This window comes from Papaver somniferum, chromosome 7 (assembly GCF_003573695.1).
Source record: "Papaver somniferum cultivar HN1 chromosome 7, ASM357369v1, whole genome shotgun sequence".
NCBI classification, from domain to species: domain Eukaryota; kingdom Viridiplantae; phylum Streptophyta; class Magnoliopsida; order Ranunculales; family Papaveraceae; genus Papaver; species Papaver somniferum.
This window is the reverse complement of record NC_039364.1, coordinates 229,808,007-229,830,358: the sequence shown is the minus strand read 5'-3', so window position 1 is coordinate 229,830,358 and position 22,352 is coordinate 229,808,007. Positions and strand designations below refer to the sequence as shown.

General features: G+C 35.8%; 1 protein-coding gene across 5 annotated transcripts; it reads left to right on the top strand.

Moving 5' to 3' along the window:
* Positions 1 to 10,832: 10,832 nt before the first annotated feature.
* LOC113299776 (coatomer subunit beta'-1-like) lies at positions 10,833 to 22,097 on the top strand. Of its 5 annotated transcripts, none has more exons than XR_003335183.1 (26): positions 10,833 to 11,065; positions 11,268 to 11,288; positions 11,385 to 11,446; positions 11,558 to 11,612; positions 13,211 to 13,247; positions 13,329 to 13,654; positions 13,784 to 13,915; positions 14,008 to 14,156; positions 14,851 to 14,919; positions 15,697 to 15,847; positions 15,964 to 16,029; positions 16,152 to 16,340; positions 16,809 to 16,949; positions 17,050 to 17,124; positions 17,247 to 17,423; positions 17,514 to 17,605; positions 17,693 to 17,809; positions 18,376 to 18,490; positions 18,671 to 18,742; positions 18,899 to 19,095; positions 19,273 to 19,366; positions 19,560 to 19,666; positions 20,072 to 20,207; positions 20,302 to 20,469; positions 20,822 to 20,890; positions 21,711 to 22,097. XR_003335183.1 is itself a non-coding variant. In XM_026548865.1 (26 exons), exons 1-25 carry the CDS (start codon positions 11,063 to 11,065, stop codon positions 20,839 to 20,841), a joined length of 2,730 nt encoding a protein of 909 aa, XP_026404650.1. In that variant the 5' UTR covers positions 10,833 to 11,062; the 3' UTR covers positions 20,842 to 20,890; positions 21,711 to 22,097. The 5 variants fall into 5 exon arrangements, 1 of the variants encoding a protein (XP_026404650.1); XR_003335182.1 differs by having other exon boundaries at positions 20,302 to 20,474; XR_003335181.1 differs by having other exon boundaries at positions 20,302 to 20,504.
* The last annotated feature ends 255 nt before the right edge of the window (positions 22,098 to 22,352 follow it).

Here is a 22,352-nt window from a genome sequence, read left to right as displayed (position 1 = left end):
GAAAAAACAAGGACCTCCTATTGTGGCAGAATGGGAGTTTATTGCGTTACAATGCACTCACCATAACTTGGACGGAAATTTGGGGGACACAACTGTGGGAAACAATCAAGGTTGCAATTATTCCTCATATGAGGAGCGCTGTCTCGTTGAAGAATTTTGGTGGACAATCGGAAACATGTACTCATGATATCCATGCCATTAACACATTCCTTGGGTTATCTATGTAGCTTTTTTTTCTCTTGTAGTTGTGTTTTTTTTTTTTGGTTTTTGGATTATTTTCTATGTTGAAATGTACAATTTAGTTTGGGTCATTGTTTAACTAGACAACCTTTAGTTTTTTTCCTTTTTTTGCGTTACACTTATGGTCCAGCCGTCCAGGCCACCCCAATCCACCTAGGTTATTAGTCGAAAAGTAGAAAAATTATTTGGGTATTTCCTAAGAGATCATGATTTATTTTAGTTTGTTATGTTCGAAATGTATATATTAGATTAAAAAGGAAATTAGATAAACATGAAAATATTCATTCCATATCTCATTATACTGCTACAATATCTAATTTTTTAGTAAGATGGAAATTGAAATATTCGGTGTAAATACCAAAGAATCGTGATTTAAGATAATGATGGAAAACCTAAAAAATTAGAGTTTTCAAATTACACCAAGCATAGAAAAAAACTAACATAGAGTATTAAGAGGGATTGTTGATATGAAATTGACGAGAGGATCCAAAAACGTCTTAGACTGACGCGACCATTCGCCAACAGGTATATTGGATGTCTATATATATATATATATATATATATATATATATAAGTTTTATACTCGTATTTTCTTGTAGCATTCACAATAAGAAAATCCTAAAAGTTTGTAATTTTTGTTTTGTTTTTTTGATAATCTTTCATCAGTATAATAGTGATGGATATGTTTTCGGAATTAACTACCGAGATACTTCAGCGCCTCCAAACTACAGAAATCGTTTTAGCAAGCAAATGTGTATGCAAAGAATGGAATACTATCCTTGGGGACAAAATAATTGGATTCCTTTTTGGTATCACACCAAGAATGGGGAAAGATAAAGTTACCCAACTCTTTTATAGAGAGGAAGATTTCAGCCCGATCGTAAGAGCCAACAATCATGATGCCCCGAATGATGGAACCCATGATGATTGGACTATGTTGCACCCAATAGTTGGATCTTGCAATGGTCTGGTTTGTTTTTATGTTTCACACCAAGACATACAAGATCCTGTATATATTATGAATACAGAAACTGGTGACCACCTCCATCTGCCAAAACTATGCATCCCAATTTCAACGGATCAAGTACTTTCGTGGTATCTACGATACAACGTAATTGGGGGTTTCAGATACTGTCAACGTACCAATGAGTACAAGGTAGTTCGAATTCACATGGATGGTAAAGTCCAAATACACACTTTAGGAGACAAGAGGGGATGGAGGAACATAGCATGGGAGATTCCTTATACTTTTCGGAGTTCAGGTGTGTACGCACACGGTTGTATTTTTTGGATAGATTGTTGTCAGCAAGATATTGGCATAATATCTTTCAATTTGGACACCGAGACGTTCCATCAACATTTTCCACCCCGCATCATATTCCTGGGAGTGAATTTTGGATAAATACTTACCCATCACTTGGGATGGTCATGTTCGGAGTTCGTATTTTATTTTACTACATCCATGAGGGAATTGATCGGCCCCAGATAGATTTTTGGGCTCCCATTTCCAAAGAAAATATTCATACATGGGCACCTGGCGGGGAATGGAATTGGAATTATGAGATAAGCATTTTCTTTATAGAGGATGAATGGCCGACTCATAACCCGATAGCCTTTATAAATAACGAGGAACTCTTATTTTGGCAGAATAGGTGTTTATTGCGTTGCAATACACTCACCAAAACTTGGACGGAAATTTGGGGGGCACTACCGTGGGAAACAAGGGTTGTAATTATTCCTCACATGAGGAACTTTGTCTCGTTGAAGAATTTTGGTGGACAATCGGGAACGTGTACTCATGATGTCCATGCCACTAACACATTCCTAGGATTATCTATGTAGCTTTTTTTCTTGCAGTTGTGTTTTTTTTTTTTTTGGTTATTTGGATTTTTTTTCTATGCTGAAATGTACAATTTATTCCTTGGGTTATTTATGTTGCTTGTTTTTTGTTTTTATTTTGGTGTTTGGATTTTTTTCTATGTTGAAATGTTCAATTTCGTGCATCAACATGAAAGTGTTGCCGCTAAATGTTGGGTCATTGTTTGACTAGCCAACATATGGTTTTTTCCTTTTTTTTTGCGTTACACCTATGGTCCAGCCGGCCGGGCCACCCCAACCGACCTAGGTAATTAAATTAAAAAGTAAATTAGATAAATATGAAAATATTCATTCCATATATCTCATGAGATCATAATTTATTTTAGTTTTTTATGTCCGTTATGCATATTAGATTAAAAAGGAAATTAGATAAACATGAAAATATTCATTCCATATCTCCTTATATTGATAGAATATTCGATGTAAATACCAAAGAATAGGTGATTTAAGATAATGATGGAAAACCTAAGAAATTAGGGTTTTCCTTAGAAATATATATAAATTACACCAAGCATAGAAAAAATTAACATAGAGTATTAAGAGGAAAAAATGAGTTCTGCTAAGAGGGACTGTAGAGATGAAACTGAAGAGAGGATCCAAAAATGTCCTCGACTGATGGCTGGTCCTTGTAAATTGAGGATTATCATTACTGTGGATGGAATAACTACTGTTCTTGGTGTTCCTCTCGACGCTGTAATTCGTTCTGTTGTCAGTAGTGTTGACAATGATGATGTTCTTATTTATGCTGATGTTATTCCTGGTGTTCCTCTGGACGTTGTAATCAGTAGCGTTGAGGATGCTGATGTTCCTGCTTATGCTAATGTTCCTACTGTAAATGATGATGCTCCCTTTCTATTATTGAAATTATTGATGAAGATCGTCTCGATGTTCCGGATATGGCAGATAATCCAAAAGTTAACAAGCATGATCTTAACAAGCATGTGGAGCCTGATGAAGCAGAAAATGACAAATCTGAGAATGACAAGGCGCCCAAGCCTGCTGGTTGGAGTGATCAGGTTCACCTCAGCATTGCAAGAAGAATTGTTTGAATATGGGGGATGGTTCATTTGATATGTTTTTTTTTTGATGATATGGTTTGATTTATCGATTTCATTTTGTGGACGCTTTTAAAGTTGTTTTCGTTTCTTGTTTCGTTTGCTAATTTTGTCATTTAGAAGAAGGTGATGTTTATGAATTCTTTTATTATTTAGGTATTGGAATCATGAGATAAATCAGATAATTATTTACAAGTTCATAGAGTTTACAGAATGCAATATACTCTTGCAAATTTATTTAGTTATGAGGTGTGCATTCTTTTGGAAAAATAAATATAATTAGTTGAAAGAACGGAGGAAATGTAGAAAAATACAGTTTCCTCCCATGTAAACGATAAGAATCAATTTATCACTTTAGGTCTGATCTTATTATCTCCTTGTCAATACTTTTAACAAAAATACTAGTTTGAACAAGTAAAGTGCTATTGAAAGTAAAGTACTGCTATACGACGATGTTAATGATAATGATCTTTGCGTGGAATTGGATGAGAATGAGGAACCAGACTCATCTAACAAGTTCTTTGCTTTTTAAACAGAGTTTTTGATGACCATTTTGTTTTCAGTGCTGGTTTTATTTATTTTTTAAGTATTGCACTAGATGGAGGCTTTTTACGCTGATAGATAGGTTGACATTTATGTGATGAATGATTCACGTTGAACTTTATGTTTTATGGAAATGATGAACATGAAAATGGATGGGTTTAGTTTATTTATCTTTATTAGCTTACTGTATGATTAGAATAATACGTTTCCTACATAGGTGCCACTAATAATTCATACGTTTCCTCCCTAAACCAAGAATAATACAGGAGACAACCCAGCTTAAAATTATTAAGGTAAATATTATTCGAAATAGGAAAGTACTTTTTTTCTATAGCCTCTTCTCGAGTTGGTTAGAGATAGGAAACAAAATTTCGAAAATTCTGGGAAACAATTTTATCATAACTGTCTACGATATATTCTCTCATAAAATAAGGAAACTAACCATATTGGTTACACATCAAAAATTTGGAAATAAAAAAAGAAAAACACCAAAAATCTTTTGTTTGGCGGGTGATGAAAATGGATTTTACTGGGCGGGATGATTTCAAAAGGAAAATCAATTACCTCCTGATGGTTTGGTTAAATTCCAAAAAGAAAAAGAAAGATGAGTTCGACCTACTTTTTCAGTTTTTATTACTCGATTCATTCTCTCTATGAAATCATAATTCTACTATTATCGTCTCTAATCTTTACAAGGAATCTACCTCTTCAGACTCGATCTTTGTTGTTAGTATTATTTCTACAACCCATTATCGAATGAATATTAAATTGATGTTAGATTTTTTGTTCAATCTCATGGAATTAGATGTTAGATCTTATAGGTTTACTAGTTAAAGCATGATTAGGGTTTTTATTCTATCACTTCTTATAGGTTTACTAGTTAAAGCATGAGTAGGGTTTTTATTCTATTACTATCTCTAATATTTACAAGGAATCTACCTCTTTAAACTCGATCTTTGTTGCTGGTAATATTTCTACAACCCATTATCGAATGAATATTAAATTTATGTTAGATTTTTTGTTTTATCTCATGGAATCATATTTTAGATCTTATAGGTTTACTTGTTAAAGCATGATTAGGGTTTTTATTCGGCTGTATCAAAGAACAAGTTAATGACAATCACGGGTTGTACGATGAGATGTGATTTCATTTTGTTACAACAATAATATATTAGGCTTAAGTTACATGCATCTACTATTATAAGATTTAGGTAAGGATCTTTCTTTCATGTTACTTAGTTAGGCTTTACTAGTTAGTTAGGTTTTACAAAATAAAAAACTTAACGATGCTAATTTTTTTCTAGGGTTTTTGTTATTGTTTGGGTTGGATTTTGATTGAGAGTTAATAACTCTACTTTGATCGACGATGTTGTGTCAATCATATTTATATACAAGGCTTCTCAAGATTTAAATATTCGAGTCTCTGTTACTTGGCGAGCCTGTAACGTCTGTATTTTAAGTTGCCACTTTTAATAATACCATGTTGCTGGTTGGCCAATTTGACTATATCTTCAAGATAAAAATGGATAATCATTATCTGGTGCTTTAGTGCTCTTGGCTTTTGTAACAAAAAGTTATATAAGACCGTTTAACCGGTACCTTTCGCTTTGTGGATAACACAATAATCATGAGGAGATTTTGTGTGTTGCAGTGATGTTTTAGCCTCAAGTTACATGCATCACTGAGTTCATGTTTGTTTTCTTTTCATATAATAGAAAATAGGTGTAACACATGTTGCCTATCCTGTTAGGTTTAGCTAATATTTTCCAAAATAAGCTCAAATTCCTAACTGAGATGCACGTACCTACACAGCTTTTGTCATGGCAGAAGATGATGATTACGACCAATGGAGGGAATCAGATGTTGAGGGGGATTCTGATGAAGAAACGGTGGATTTAGATGAGAGTCATGATGACATTGTACAATCAGATGACGATGGTGGTGGAGATATGCTCCACACTGCTAGATTTGAAGACTTAACAGGTAATGTGTGAAACCTTGTACTTACTTGTTTCTACTTAAACATCACATGGTTTCATATGTTGCCTCGGTTATTTCCAGAGTCAGAAGATTCTGAAAATGATGATTTGGAGGTGTTAGAAGAAAAATAATTGGAAAATGCTCCAGAAGCAGAAAAGCAGCCACAACAAGAAGACTCTACAAAAGTGACTCTGGTACATAAAATACATTTTCACATTATACAGATGTCTAACTCTCAGTTACACAAGCTAAGTAAATGTGTAACTTCTAGTTACACAAGATAAATAGATGTGTAACTAGAAGTTACACATGTTAATTAGATGTGTAACTTTTACTTACACATACTGATTGAATGTGTAACTTCTGGTTACATATATTTTACTTACATGTATTAATGGTTGTTACTGATATCCTTTGGTCAAATCGATTCATGTAATTTGAATTGATTCATGTGTAGCTGCAAGTTACACATGCTAAATGAATGTGTAGCTTATAGTTACACATGATACGCTAATTGAAATCAAGTAAATTAGTTATTAATACTGATTATAACTCTCAATTTGTCATTTTTCTGCTGGCTTATGTTTTCCATTTCTTTTGGCAGAAAAACAATCCTTTGGTCCAATCATTAGAAAAGCTACTCGTATTCTCAGTGCACCTAACAATCCCCATGTTCTGATGTTTTTCAAGTTGGGTATAATTCTATAGGAACTAATGACCGAGTCAGTTCCATGGACGGAGTTAAACTCGTTACAGGTAGACTTCAATACCTTTCTTCCCCTAAAGTTATCAACTACCTGAACTACCTGGAAGAGAATACTTCATTTGAATTACTAACTTGACATAGTTGCTTGATAATTTGAGTTTGGTTTGACTTCTTTTTTTTCTCTTTGTAGGTCGTTAGTGTTGTTGGCTTCATGGATCGTCGACTAGATATTCCAGAAACACTTGATCCGCAACTTGCATCCATATAGAGGACTGCTGGCGAAGGTAAATGTATTTTATGTCAAAGTTGCTTTTTTCACAACTCAATTAAGTGCGCCAACTGAGACCCAGCTTCAGTTATGTTCAATACACAGTGAACCTGGGTACATCAGAATTGTTGCACTATTAATATGCACACTAGTACTGTACAGATAGCACTTATATGCAAAAAGGATTTTCCGCGGCACAAATTTTTGCAATGCTACTGTTTTTTATGAGTTAGGTGTAAGATATTAGACATTTCTTTGCATTATATGGATGTGTAACTCTCAGTTACACAAGCTAAGTGGATGTGTAACTTCTAGTTACACATGCTAATTAGATGTGTAACTTTTACTTACACATACTGATTGAATGTGTAATTAGATGTGTAATTTCAGTCACTAATTATCTATGTGCATTTTTTTTCATTCTGAAACGTGCATATAATAATTGAATGATCGTATGATATGAAACGTGTATCTAATCGATAGTTGTTCATTGTGCTTTACTTGTCAGTTCATAGCTTTGTGACGGTGAAAGTTGTAGCCGATGGTGGTGCGTGTGGTGGTACTACTGGAGGTGCGGTGTGAGTGGCGGAGAAATAACTGGAGGTGTCATATTATTTTGTGGTTGTGGAATTGAAAAGTGTTGCAGCTATTCTATTGAGTTTGTGATTCTAGGAGGTGTTGGTGGTGGAGGTGCAGATTTTTAGAGGAGGATATGGAGCCAGTGGTGATGCTGGAAAATGTAAGTGTAGTCAAATTTGTTTAACTTCCATTAAACCATGAACTAATAATCTGTTTTCCACCGTGCTTTAGGTTACCTAGGCTTGAAAGTTCATGACAAATTGCAATATGACATATGCATTGATTAATGTTTGTGAAATGAACGGAAGAAGCTGCCTGTACAATAGATAATTAGTGACTGAAATTGTATATAGTTAAACTCAATTGCATGTGTAACTACTAATTACACATGTCATATGCATGTGCAACTTCTTTTTACACATTCTATATGCATGTGTAACTTTTCCTCACACCAGACAGATGCATGTGTAACTAGAAATTACACAAGTTAGATGCTTGCGTAGCTCCTTGTTACACATGCTAAAATAAAAATAACTCCTCCTACTTACATTAGGCTTCAGAGACAAGTTATCATGTGCCTTTTATGTGATTTTTGTTCTATAATTTTGCCTTGCAATTATACTATAATTTGTTTCTTTATTATTTTTTTTCCATCCAACCTAATTCCATGGATGTTTATTCTTGTTTGCAGATGTGCAAATATATCGGAATCGAGAAAGACAGAAAAGGAAGGAAACATTTCTATTATAGGATATAGTGGATTATTTCTAGGATTTCGCTTCCATATCTCGTGTTTTAATTCGTTTATTGTGTTCAAACAACCAATTACTTTATTTGTAGTAATTGATGAGCGAACAAATTATTATAAATGAAAATTAAAGTAATCCATGTATTTTATGATGAATAACTTGTAGATAACCTTACATATAGCATGTGTAATAAAAAGTTACACATGCATATGGATGTGTAACTTGTAGATACACATGCCATACACATGTGTAACTTCTGCGTACACATGTGTAACTAACTACAGAGTACACATCTATGTACAAGTGTAACTTTGCATTACACATTTTATATAAATGTGTAACTTCTGGATACACATGTCATATGCATGTGTAACTTCAGTGTACACATCCATATGTTGGTGGTGGTTGGAAGTGGTTGCAGGTGGTGGTTGGCGGCGGTTATCATTGGCGACGAGCGACGACGGTGGTTGGTGGTGGTTGGCGGCGGTGGTGGTCGGAGGTGGCTGGCGGTGATTGTGGGAAGTGGTTTGACTGGCGGTGGTAGTCGGAGGTGGTTTGACGGTGGTGGTCGGAGGTGGCTGGCGGTGGTGGTCGGAGGTGGTTGGAACATCATCACATAATATTTTAATAATTTTGGGCCTAAATTTAAATTTTTATTTAATTATGGGCTTGACAAGATGCATAAGAACGATTTTTTGGGGACCATGGTTTTTTTGGAGGGACCATGGTTTTCTTTTGGGTAAAGGCATTAGAAGTAATTTTAGGTCACCCCATATCTAGTTATTTATTTAATACCTAATCTACCCTCTTAATTAATTTTAGGTTATGATTAGTGAATGATTTAGTTAAAAACAATTAGTGAGATTAAATTAAAGATGAGTTTATTATTAGTTGAGTAGAATTATTGAGAGAGTAGAGTTAGAGAAGATGAAGGAGAAAAACATGGAAAATAATTTTTTTTCCAATTCACTAAGTTTGAGTATTCAAATGATGAAAACTCATCTGATTCTTCATCTCCATCCTCTCCTAGAATATTTGTTAATCTTCAAAATGATCCGGATTTGAACTGTATTTTGAACAGTTCGGTTACTTTATATGAAGAACAAGTAACCGAACTCATCTGAAGTTGTAGTTCGGTTGCCCCGTGAGATGAACAAGTAACCGAACTCATCTGAAAGTGTAGTTCGGTTACTTGTTCCAAACACGCAGGTTACCGAACTCTCAAATAATAGAATTTCTAGGAGTTACATCGTTATGTTCGGTTGGTTCTCAACTAACCGAACTTTGGACGCAAACTGCATGCACTTTTGATCTAACCGAACTTTACGTAATATAAGAGTATATAAGTTTACAAAGTTCGGTTCTTTCGCAAACTTGAACCTAACAGCTAACCAACCGAACTCTGAGTTCGGTTTCTGCGATAAAATTGTGAAGTTACCGAACTTAACAAACAAAAAAAATGTGAAGTTCCAGCGTCTATTGGCTAAGTTCGGTTACTTTGTAGTTTTAAAAGTTTTTGCGAACAAACCGAACTCTATTGGCTAAGTTCGGTTGTTTTGGAACTCAACATAGTGGCCACAACAACACAGTTCGGTTAGACTGGATTTGTTTTTTTCGGTTCTAAGGGTGGAGTTCGGTTACTTTGTAGTTTTAAATTTTTTTGCGGAACAACCGAATAGAGAGTTCGGTGACTTAGTTTTAAATCCAATAGAACCGAATTGTTCTTCGTGTTCTTCATTTTCAAGAAGTTCGGTTAGTAAACTAGGGTTTTTTGGAAAATCGGCCTAACCGAACATGGCTCTGTAACTCCTATTAAAACCCTAGTTTGATGATTTCTATTCGATTGAAGCAATCAAAATCAAATTAAAGTGAAAGGTTTGTTGGAAAATTGGAGTGGTCCCATGGCAGAATCAGGTTGCGGCTGGCGTCTTTTATACTCGATAAAATTATTATGTAACCGAACTTAATTGTGATTGCATTGATGTTGTTACATTTCTTAAATAGGCGGTGGCGGTGGTGGTGGGAGGAGGTAGTGGTGGTAATCGGTGGTTGGTGGTGGTGATAATCGGAGGAGGTGGTGGTGGTAATCGGCGGCGGTGGTGGTGGTAATCGATGGTTGGTGGTGGTGGTAATCGGCGGTGGGTGGTGGTGGTGGGAGGAGGTGGTGGTTATATATATAGGTGGTTATTAGGTTGGTTTTAAATTAAATTAGGTTAAGGGTAGGTTAGTCATTTCAACGTTTTAGGACACCCCTTATCACTATAGAGAAGGTGGCCTAATAAAATCATGGTCCCCTCAAAAAAACCATGGTCCCTAAAAAGTCCTTCATGCATAAGAATATCAAGATCTTTTAATATTTCGAGGCCTACATTTAAATTTCTTTTAATTAAGGACCTCATATTATGGGTTACCTATGGATGGGGCCTGAGCGTAAGTTTTCCATATGAAAATTTAAAATTAAGAAGTTCGACCCATTATACCGTTTTTCAACCGGTGACCACTCTCTCGAGCGATATCCCAAAAGGCCGATGTAAACTTACTGCCCTGCGGGCGTAGAGTAGTGTTCCTCTTGCCCAATTTGTATGTTGCATCATCAGATCCACAGGTGCCTGCCGCGTAGGATAAATCCCATCACCCCCACCCCGCCTCTCCCCGAAGCTCGAAACACCAAACTCACGTCTACTTTCCCCCGGTAAACAGTATACACACAAGTTTAGTGGGCTCCACCGAAGTCCCCATATCCGGGACCCACACACACTCCTCATCACCAGAAGATCTAATAGCCGAGCGATTAATTTCAGGGATCAAATCAAGTATCTCCTTCTTCCCTTCGCTCGTAAGATTATCGACCGTATTTATGAGTTCTACACAAACATTTCTCACACAAAAACAAATCCACACACGCTCTCTCTCTCTTCGTTGTGAAGAGAAATTTCTCTTCTCTTCTGATCCTCTCTCAGCATCTCAATTGGATCTGATTAGGTTTCTTATTAGTATATCGTAGATTCACGATCTCGGAATTCTTCTTATTGATCAAGACTGTTTTTGATTCTCGTCAAAAAAAATGGTAGGGTTTATGGAATCTTTGTTTCCGTTTGAATTGTGAAAATTGATTGGATCTGATGAAACTTGATTTCGATCAGTGTTTTTGTAGTTAGTTAAATTGTTTTTAGGTTTTGAATTTGCTTAAGATCTGGATTTTTTTCAGTGTGAATTTAACGATATGTATTTTTTTTTTGTTTCTTTGCATGGGTATTACTATGGGGCAGCCTCTTAGACTCGAAATCAAGGTATTGTGTTGCGTTACTTTGATAATTTAGTTGGGAATGGTTTAGATCTTTGATGTTTAGTGTTGCTGATGGGAAGTGGTTTGTTTGTTTTTTCAGAGGAAACTCGCTCAAAGATCAGAAAGAGTAAAATCTGTCGATCTACATCCTACAGAACCATGGTAAGATTGATTTCGTATTTTGAAAATTCTAGCTAGTAATGTATGGTTTGGTACGATTTAGAATCCGTATTTATATCCACCTTCCGCATTGGATTTTTTTTTTTTTTGCAGGATTCTTGCAAGTCTTTATTCGGGAAGCGTTTGCATTTGGAATTACCAATCACAGGTCAGAAACTGATCATGTTTTGCATCTCATGTTTATACTGCAATCTTGTTATAATTTAGTACGTCTAGAGTAGTAGAATTCCATAGACTTTTGCTCTTTAGCTTTTAAAAGATGAATTTAGAAACCATAGTCCATGTTGTGTTATTGTACTCAAGCTTTCTGGGATGAATTTGTTGTTGATGCTCGTAATATATAATTAGATAGAATAGTCAATGAAATCCCATAAAAAAATGTGTTCTATAGACTCAAACGGGATTAGAGGTAGAGATACTACAAATAGAGATGCTAAGACAAAGAATAAGATGGAGAAACGGAGAAGGCTACCAGTATACTGACAATATGGTTTCAGTTCTCACTGTAATGACACAATGTAGCAGTTTGGGTGCTTTATTTTCAACAGAAGTCAATTATCTTAGGATGTTCGAGTCTAAGTTTCATTAAGTCACAACAACCAAACCAAGACTTACGAATGCACTATGATTTTGAAACTATCCATTTAATAGTGGTTCGAGACACTTTTAGGCCTAATATTATAAAGTTAAACGCGCTTAAAAAAGAAGAGTAGCAGCGCACACGTTGAAGTATGTCTCATTCAGCACTTTGAGTGTTTGATTTCTTGACGAAACAGAAAGGGAAGGGAGAGGAAAGATATAAAAGAAAAGCTACTCTGGAGCTATCGCACAATGGGCAAACATCATTAAATATCTTCAGTCTGAAAACGATATTAATCATTTTTTTTTACATAGAATTTTTTTAATAAATACACTGGATTACGTATAGTCATCCTCTTGCATACATAAGTATCCATAGAGGGAATTTTTCAGACCATTCCTGATACATAATGATATTAATCATTAAAGTGAACTTGAAAAGGGAACAGACTTTTTCTTATTGAATATTTCCTGCTGCTTTTCACAAAATGATATAATTTGAAGGTTGATTAACTACACATATAGAAATTCTCCAAGACTGATGAAGAGGATGTTAGACTCACCGTTAAGTCCAACTCAAGCATGCAAATCCTTCTGTATCTTGAAGTAATCCCTTTTTGTGGCATTTTTATAGAGCAGTTACTGTATAGAAATCTCATGAAATCATGCTGTACAAATATCCACTTTTGTTTTTCAGTGATCATGATAACCTTCTTTATGAGACAATGTTGAACCTGCCTATTATAAACAGGGCTAATAGTATAGGTAAGAAGTATGTTTTCAGAGAGGGGAAAAAAAGGTAAGAAGTTAGTAATGGGCTTTCATAGTGTCACTTAAATATTAGTGAAAGTTTCAATCCCATTAAAAAGATAACCTTTTTTATGAGATATTGTTGAACTTGCCTATCATAAACAGTGGTGACAATAGTGTAGGTAATAAGTATGTTTGCAGAGAAGGGAAAAAAATGCAAGAAGTTTGTAATGAGCTTTCATAGAGTCACTTATTAAGGTAAGAAGTTTGTAATGAACTTCCCTTGTCTTTGCTGTTTACTAGAAGTACTGTCTTCATCTCTTCAAATTCCCAACTTAAATGCAAATTTGTTATTATCTTGTGTTCACTTTTTACTTGTTTTAGTTCATACTAATAAATTATATGATCAATCTATAGACTATGACGAAGTCCTTTGAAGTCACGGATTTACCAGGTAATCTCTTCGATTCAGTCTTTATCTTCTCATTCCTTCAGTAGTTCAATACATATTCAAGTGTATGCCATTTATTTGCAGTTCGCTCAGCAAAATTTATTGCACGTAAACAATGGGTTGTCGCTGGAGCTGATGACATGCATATCCGGGTATACAATTACAACACGATGGATAAAGTCAAAGTATTTGAAGCACACACGGACTACATCAGATGCGTGGCTGTCCATCCAACTCTTCCTTATGTGTTATCATCATCTGATGACATGCTTATCAAGCTTTGGGACTGGGAGAAAGGTTGGATGTGTACCCAAATATTTGAGGGCCACTCCCACTACGTCATGCAAGTGACTTTTAATCCAAAAGACACCAACACTTTCGCGAGTGCCTCTCTAGATCGCACGATAAAGGTGATGGGTGATTTTGTTATTAACTTAATCAGCAAAAACAGAATTCAGCATTTTTATGATGGTGGTCTTACCTTTGTATATCACCAGATAACTTGTTATTGATTGTTTTGTGAACTTACTAATTTCCAGATTTGGAATCTTGGCTCTCCCGACCCAAATTTTACCTTGGATGCCCATTTGAAAGGAGTAAACTGTGTCGATTACTACACCGGGGGTGATAAGCCGTACCTAATCACTGGTTCTGATGATCATACTGCTAAGGTTCATCTAGTTATATTTATGCTGATAACTTAATACTTTATCTTTATGTCAGACAGTCTATAATCTTTCTGGCAAATTTGTTTTTGAAACAGGTGTGGGATTACCAAACAAAAAGTTGCATTCAGACACTTGAAGGTCACACACACAATGTTTCTGCTGTTTGTTTCCATCCTGAACTTCCAATTATAATCACCGGTTCTGAGGATGGTACTGTTAGGATATGGCATGCAACCACATATAGGTAAGAGGTTTTGATCGTTGACTAATACTACAGCTTCAATGGTGCTTACTTTTCTAAGTTTCTTCCCTAATTCTAATGATACGTGAAATGGACAGCCTACTAGATTTTTCTGTATTTTTTGTGTGATACGGGTCTTAAGTTGTAGACAGAGCAGCAGTTTTGTTTGATAATCCACTGCTTCGTTTATGTCTGTGTGCATTTGTGGGAGTGTTTATTTCTCCTTATCTTTTATGAACCTCTGGTTTCATTTACCATTTATATTCGCACATGTTCTTCTACAAATTTCTTATTTTTGCAATAAAGTGGAAATTTTCTACAGCAATGCGAACACTCTCAGTGTTTCATGTCTTTACTTGACTCATGGTGCAATTACTTTTGAAATGGTGCTAATGGGGCATTCAAGAGATCCTGAACCCACATTGATAAGCAATTTTTTGAAGTGTGTCATTTGTTTTCCAGATGAAGGATAATTTTAAGTTTCCTACACATATATATAGGCCTACTTTAATGATTTTTTTTCACATGAATAAATTCTATATCATGCGAGTTATACCATTGTTTATCCCCCATTTCTATTTTATGTTGATGACTGTACATGTAACTGATTAATAATTTCCTTCCTCCTCCTAATAAGATGAATCCATTTTTCGATAGCTTCCCAGTAGCTGATTTTATCATGTGCATCTATGTGCAGGCTTGAGAACACATTGAATTACGGTCTTGAGCGAGTGTGGGCAGTTGGATACATGAAAAGTTCGCGGAGGTAAGCTAAATGGTCCTTTCTTTTTCTTTTTTACGAATGCTGTTCACAGCCCATTTCTAGTGTTTCTTAAAACTCATACAGCTAATATACAGATTGGGTTCACATGGTACCCAAAACCAGACTCCACATCTTATAATCAGGAAACTGGCTCCTCGTGAATCAACTCAGCCTAGATTGTCATTGCATTTGTTGATTAGAAATGGTTGAATACTCGGTAAAAATCTTGTGTGGAGTAACTAGATACCAATTTAAAACCATGTTTTATGATACTTTAATGTGGTTTTCTCATAAAAGGCGTAGCTTTTAATCCAAAGGGAAAGTGTAAGCACAAAACTTGCCAAACAACTACTAGGAAAGCTTTAATTCACAAAACTTCGTGAATAGTTTCACAACACTCTTGAAGCTGAAATGTGTTTGCATCCTTATCCACAAATTGCAAACGTTTTTTCTTTGTTTATCATGCCACTTACTTGCTTGGCATTTTGGAGGAAGAAATAAACTTGGTAACTCGTCTAAGATGAGTTGAGAGCTAGTCAGATTTTGAAGTGTGCTGTCTGGACACTTCAACGACTAGATTGGGAAATAATAATTCAAATAAACTATGTCATATGTAAGTTGGATGAGTTCACAGTCAAGCTTTACTTCTGATAATGCATCAGGAGTTAGAGTAGGGCACTTCGTCTAGTCATATTACCTCACGATTAACTTTTGCAATAGATGTTGTTAGTTATGAGGTATCTGACTAATGCTTTATGTGTTTATTCTTTTTATGTTCAGGGTTGTAATTGGATGCGATGAAGGAACCATCATGATTAAAATTGGTAAAGAAGTACCAGTTGCTAGTATGGATAGTAGTGGAAAAATCATATGGGCCAAGCATAATGAGGTTCAAACTGTGAATATTAAAAGTGTTGGAGCAGATTACGAGGTCTGACCTCCAACTTACATACTAATATTGTTTGTGTTACTTAGAACCTTATAATGGAAGGTTATTTTTACAGCATAAGCTGACATGGTGGATTTTCTTTTTTGTTATGTACACAGATCACTGATGGAGAGCGATTACCTTTGGCTGTAAAAGAGTTGGGGAGCTGTGATCTTTACCCTCAAGTGAGTTTGTCATCTTTAGTGCATTATAAGTATTCACAGATGTATTCTTTTGCGCTTCTCTGATCCATTTTGTGCAATCCCTAGTTGTTGATGATCTGATGATTTTTTTTTGTTGGTTTTAGAGCTTAAAGCACAATCCGAATGGGAGGTTTGTCGTTGTATGCGGGGATGGCGAGTACATTATATATACCGCTTTGGCATGGAGAAATAGATCCTTTGGATCTGCATTAGAGTTTGTGTGGTCAACTGATGGAGAATATGCTGTCAAAGAAAGTACTTCAAGGATTAAGATATTCAGTAAAACTTTCCAGGTCTGAATCCATTTCTCCTTGGACCTGTGTGAGAACAATAATTTTCCTTGAAGTGATTCGAAATGTGCACATTCAATAGTTAGTAGTATGTGCAAGTCCTTTGAGATCGCAGGACAGGGGAACTGCTTTTAGAAGATATGACAAATGCAAAATTTGTTCTCAAATATTTATTTCTCTTTGTTACCGCGATATGATTTCATCAGAAACTCCGCTTTCTCCTTTTTCGCTGAAATGATCTCATGAAGAAACAAATTCCCTCCTGAAAGACCTGGCTGTCTTCATCTGCGTCGGGAATTTTCAATGTTTTGATGCTATTCAAAATAACCAAAAAACTTCTGCTTCCTTCTTTTACTTAATAGTTAATTCACTCTGATGACAAATATTGTGTCCTCTAACAGGAATAATACCTTATAGTCTCACTTAAGTATAAGTACCTCTGCTAATGTTAACTGATTTGCCTTCTTTCAGGAAAGGAAAAGCATAAGACCAACTTTTTCTGCTGAACGCATTTTTGGGGGAACCTTGCTAGCAATGTGTTCGAACGACTTTATATGTTTTTACGATTGGGCTGAGTGCAGGTTGATTCGTCGAATTGATGTCAATGTCAAAGTGAGAACTTATACACCAAAAGCCTTGCATGGTTTATAGGTGCTGCACTCTGGTTGAAGTCTCAAATTAATTATTTTCTTGCTTATGTGGTGTATCACAGAATCTTTATTGGGCTGATAGTGGTGATTTGGTGACAATTACCAGTGACACATCATTTTACATGCTGAAGTACCATGTAAGAATCAGCATTTTACTAGCTCTCTTTTAAATATTTATTTATGCCATCATATTAGGTACCACACCAGGTTTTATCTTAATTTTTACTTATGTACTAAAACAAATATTTAACAATGACAGCGGGACGTTGTTGCAAATTTTTTGGATACCGGAGGAGAAATTGGTGAGGAGGGTGTTGAAGATGCTTTTGAGCTTCTCAATGAAGTAAATGAGCGAGTTCGAACAGGGTTATGGGTTGGAGACTGTTTTATCTATAATAACTCTTCATGGCGACTTAACTACTGTGTTGGTGGTGAGGTAAGCTGGTTAAGCTAATACTGTTTGCAACAACTGAATAGGGTCCTTCCTGGATGATGCATATATCTGAGCCCTTGTTGCCAATTTCAGGTGACAACTATGTTTCATCTGGACCGGCCAATGTACTTGTTGGGATATCTTGCAAACCAAAGTCGTGTATATCTAATAGATAAGGAGTTCAAGTGAGTCAATTTGTTTATTGTGGTATGTTCTTATCGTTATCGTTATCTATCTATAGCAATCTCAGTGGTTAACTTTTTGCCATACAGTGTTATTGGATACACATTACTTCTAAGCTTGATTGAGTACAAGACTCTTGTGATGCGTGGAGATTTGGAGAGGGCAAGTGAAGTTTTACCCTCAATTCCTAGGGAGCATCTTAATAGGTGTGCTTATTTACTTACTGTTTTATCAGTTGCAATATATGTGTTTTATCTGACAATTGTCGCCTGGTTCTTTTTCAAACCTTTTTACTTGAACTTTACTACATTAAGTTGCTGTTGGTGACGAAACATCATCATTTGTTGCCTCATCTGAGCTCCAACAATTTGGACAGAGAGAGTGGAAGTTCTTACATATTCAGTTTTAAATGTTCTCTTTGTATTTGGGTTGGTCTCGGACAATGTATTCAGAGTTTAAAACCCTGACCAAGATGAATTTTCTCTTTGCATTGTTTTTTGTTTGTCATGAAAAAATTGAAGCATAGTTCAAATTTAAATAGTAGCTCAACTAGAAAGTCTGGAGTAGAATTTTTGCGATAGTCTGACACAACCCTTAGAAAGATCTTACTTCACTGGCCAACTTACAGTAGCATGATGGAACTTGATTCTGATTTTGATGCAGTAATTGGCTAATTGAACCATTAGAACCATAATTCAGATTTTGCAGCTTTGCTTCTGCAAATTCCTTCGTTCTGATATTTTTTTCTTCTTATGTTTGATCATATTTCCAGTGTGGCTCGTTTCTTGGAATCTCGAGAAATGTTGGAAGATGCGTTGGAAGTGGCTACAGATCCTAATTATAGATTCGATCTAGCTATACAGCTTGGAAGATTAGAGGTTGCAAAGGTAACACACATTATCATGTGAATAAGAGGATATATAAACTTTAAATCGCTGCTCAATTTCTTAGTTCTTTTTAGTATAACTGTACCCTTTCATCATTTGGTTTGCTCTTCTCTCTTCGGTGTTGCTGTTGACACAAGTATCATATCTTTCCTATTTGACGATGGTATTTTTTCGGTGTAGGCAATAGCCGCAGAAGTAAAGGGTGAATCCAAATGGAAACAATTGGGAGAACTAGCAATGTCCAGTGGAAAGGTGTTTCACTGTGCTCTTTTGGCATTCTACCCTTTTCCCGTTTATAACATGCTTTTACTCTAAATTTGTTTTCCTTTATTAGTCTTCTATCATGCAAATTCATTGAATGTTTCTAGTGTATTTTAGTATTCCTAACTGGAAACTTTTGTGGTACAGTTAGGAATGGCTGAAGAGTGCTTACGAAATGCAAAGGATCTGAGCGGTTTGTTGCTTATATACTCTTCACTTGGAGATGCTGAAGGAATCCAAGAACTTGCATCTCTTGCCAAAGAACAGGGAAAAAACAATGTTGCTTTTCTTTGTTTATTCATGCTGGGAAAAGTGGAAGAGTGTCTCCAACTGTTGGTGGATAGGTAATTTTCAGCCAGTCTTGGTGACGTTCTGCACTTAGAAAGCTTAAAGCTGCTCCTACAATGGCTACTCTTTATGCAAATTCTCCAGATATACTTGAGAATGATCTCTGATCAAAGCTTAAAAGCTAAAACAAAAGATTAACCTGAATGATATTCCGGATGTGTCTTTTCTTGCAGCAACCGGATTCCTGAAGCTGCTTTGATGGCGCGGTCTTATCTTCCAAGCAAGGTCTCAGAGATAGTAGCACTTTGGAGAAACAACCTCAATAAGGTTTGTTAGTGTCTTAGTCTTATTCTTTGTTTTGATATCTGTTTTCGTTTGAAGTGGTAAATTGTAGGTACACAAATTCTTCAGTCGCGCATCTACCTTTTTTTGATAAATTCATGAACTAAAACTTTGTTTTCGTTATCTGCTTATACTATTTAGATTGACTTTCCCCTTTACATGCCATGGCTTTTCACAGGTTAACCAGAAAGCTGCTGAATCTTTAGCTGACCCTGAGGAGTACCCTAACTTATTCGAGGATTGGCAGGTTGCTCTATCCGTGGAATCTAAAATTTCTGAGATAAGGTATCCCTTTGGTTTCGTTTTTCTGTATGTATTTTCTACTATTATTTGTTAATGTTGTTACTATTTATAGTTATTTGTAGTCATTTTTGGTCATAATCTAGTAAGTGAAATATGGTATAAATTTGTAACATAGTCGGACAAGCTGATACGTCTGACTTAATGATCTGCTTCCAGAATTCCTACGCGTGGGATCATTTTGTAACCTTCAAATGCATTATCTCGATAGGATTTTTGGGCATTAGTGTATTATCTTAATGAGTGACGTACCAGTTTTCCGTTTTAAATTTTTGTTTGCAGTTTCTTACTCAAATTACATTGGCTAATAAGGGCCATTATTTCTGGACATATATGATTTATCGTATGCACTGTGCAGTCATTGTAACTCTTTTGGTTGTTTCTCTGCAGAGGAATTCATCCTCCTGCTGCAGACTATCTAAGCTACATAGAGAAATCAAATATCAACCTTATGGAGGCTTTCAAAACAATGCAACTTGATGAAGAGGAGGAGGCGCCACTTGAAAATGGTGATTTGGCTCACGAGGTATCCTTGGGCTCTATGTAAAATGCTACGTTTTCTAGTTCTTTTCTTCCGTGATGGGAATTGGATGTTGATTTGTTTCACTTTCATGTCTCAGGAGGTAGAAGAGAACGGAGAAGAACATGAAGAGCAGGGAACCCAGGAAGAAGAGGCTGTTGAGGTCGATGCTGATTCTACAGATGGCGCTGTTCTTGTAAACAGTAATGAAACTGAAGAAGAGTGGGGTACGAATAATGAAGGAACCTCGTCAGCCTAAAAGCAATTGGTTGGGCAAGTCTGAAAATCCAATTTTTGTTTCTGGTGATTAGTTAAATCTGATTTCTTAATCATCACATCATACTGCTAAGATTTTTCAAGATCTTGAAAAATCACCCTGGTCTGTATTGATGTGGGCCCTAGAGATCACAGAAAAGACCATATGTGACCAACCTCTTGAGTCTTGATAGTAGTCTTTTAAACGCTTCCTGGTTTACAACTGACGAGAAAACTTAAAACTTCTGTGTTCTGTTTCTGCTCCTTTTTACATTTCAAATGGTGCCTATATCTACTATGAAGAGTCAAACGCGTCGAAGATGATGGTATGTTTATTAATAACTGCTATTGCCGTTGTGATGCAGTTCTGGCGCCACGTTACTAGGGTCCAATCAAAGACAGCGGGTTCCAGCTGTTATACACTCTCTCTCAAGGTAAGCGAAAAGAACATTCTTTTACATGTCATCCCTTATCTTTCATATATCCTTCTTTAAAATGAGAACAGTTCGTCAGATTTTACTTACTGTACTCTGATCTTCCTCTCGCCATGTTTATGAGAAATATCCTTATAGATGGGAACTTCTTTTTCATTGACTTGATCCTGAATTTGCAATTATCTAGGTTTTTAGATGTGCATGAGAAGTGATTCATTTGGATGAACATAAGAATAATAACAAGGGAAATCATAATTGTAATATTAGTCTTTGCTATAATAATAAGAATAAATGAAGAGAAGTGTTGGAAGTGGTTACACATACAATTTTGTTAACCCGTATCTGACGCGCGGGAAAAACATACACTGGGGTTTCCGCAAAACTAGCCAGGTGATAGGCGGTGGTTTGGCTCTTCACGTCAGAAGATGGTCATCAGAAATGCAATTCCAAATTATTTGATAAGGCATAACAGTGTCATGGCATGCCTATTGTACCAACTATCTACTCAGTCTAGTATCTGGACATGACCGCATCCTGAACTTATTTGATCATCAGCACCAAGTGGCTGCCTAAGTTGATTTTGTGGTCCTTGACACACTTTAGGTTGGTCCAGCTATGTGAAGACCTCCTTTTTGGACCATATCTTTGTTTTTCTATTTGCCTTCTTTTTTGGGGAACTATAGTTTGTTCCACTTGATTTCTAACTAATGTTCATGCAATTGGATAATTTGAAATTGGAGGACAGCTAAAAAGATAGATTCTTGATATCTTGAATCCTGTTGGTTCTTTAAACTCTAATATTGGTTTCTTGTCATGACAGGTTAGTTCTTTGAGTGAGGATTAGTTAAGACCATCAAGGGATCAGCTGTCGAAGATGGGTTGTTTAGATGTGGACACAATTTTTTTTGTCAAAATTAAAATGAGGCGTATATTAAAGAACAGTTTACCAACACAAAATTGTTAATGGTTTCTCTAATATCTTATTCTTGTAGGTTTCATATATTCTGTCCTCGTCACTTTTTTCTTCTATTTTATTTTTAGCTTTCCTTGTAGAATCTGAGAGCAACGGTGGAGATATGTAATGTTAGGGAGGTTGATTGTCTGTTCAGTTTTCAATTTTGTTGTCTTTTTTTGTTTCTTTATTTGTTGGCGGACATATTTTAATGATATATAGAAGTGAGGATGCTTGATTTCAGTTTTTCTTTTACTAATGTAACTATACGAGCAATACATCATTGTCAGTGTTCTGAAAATAGATTTTGATTCGTTAGGTTAGAGATAACCAATCACTGTTTAAAGCTGGGTCTGACTCGAATTTTGTCAAAAATTCTATCACAGGCTTATGCATTTGCATGTGCCAGAACCTAATACTCATAATAATGATACTTGGAATAATAGATATTATTGATGTGATCGGGCTCGATTTGTGCCGTGATTAGTGCGGGCAGCTGTGGTGATAGAG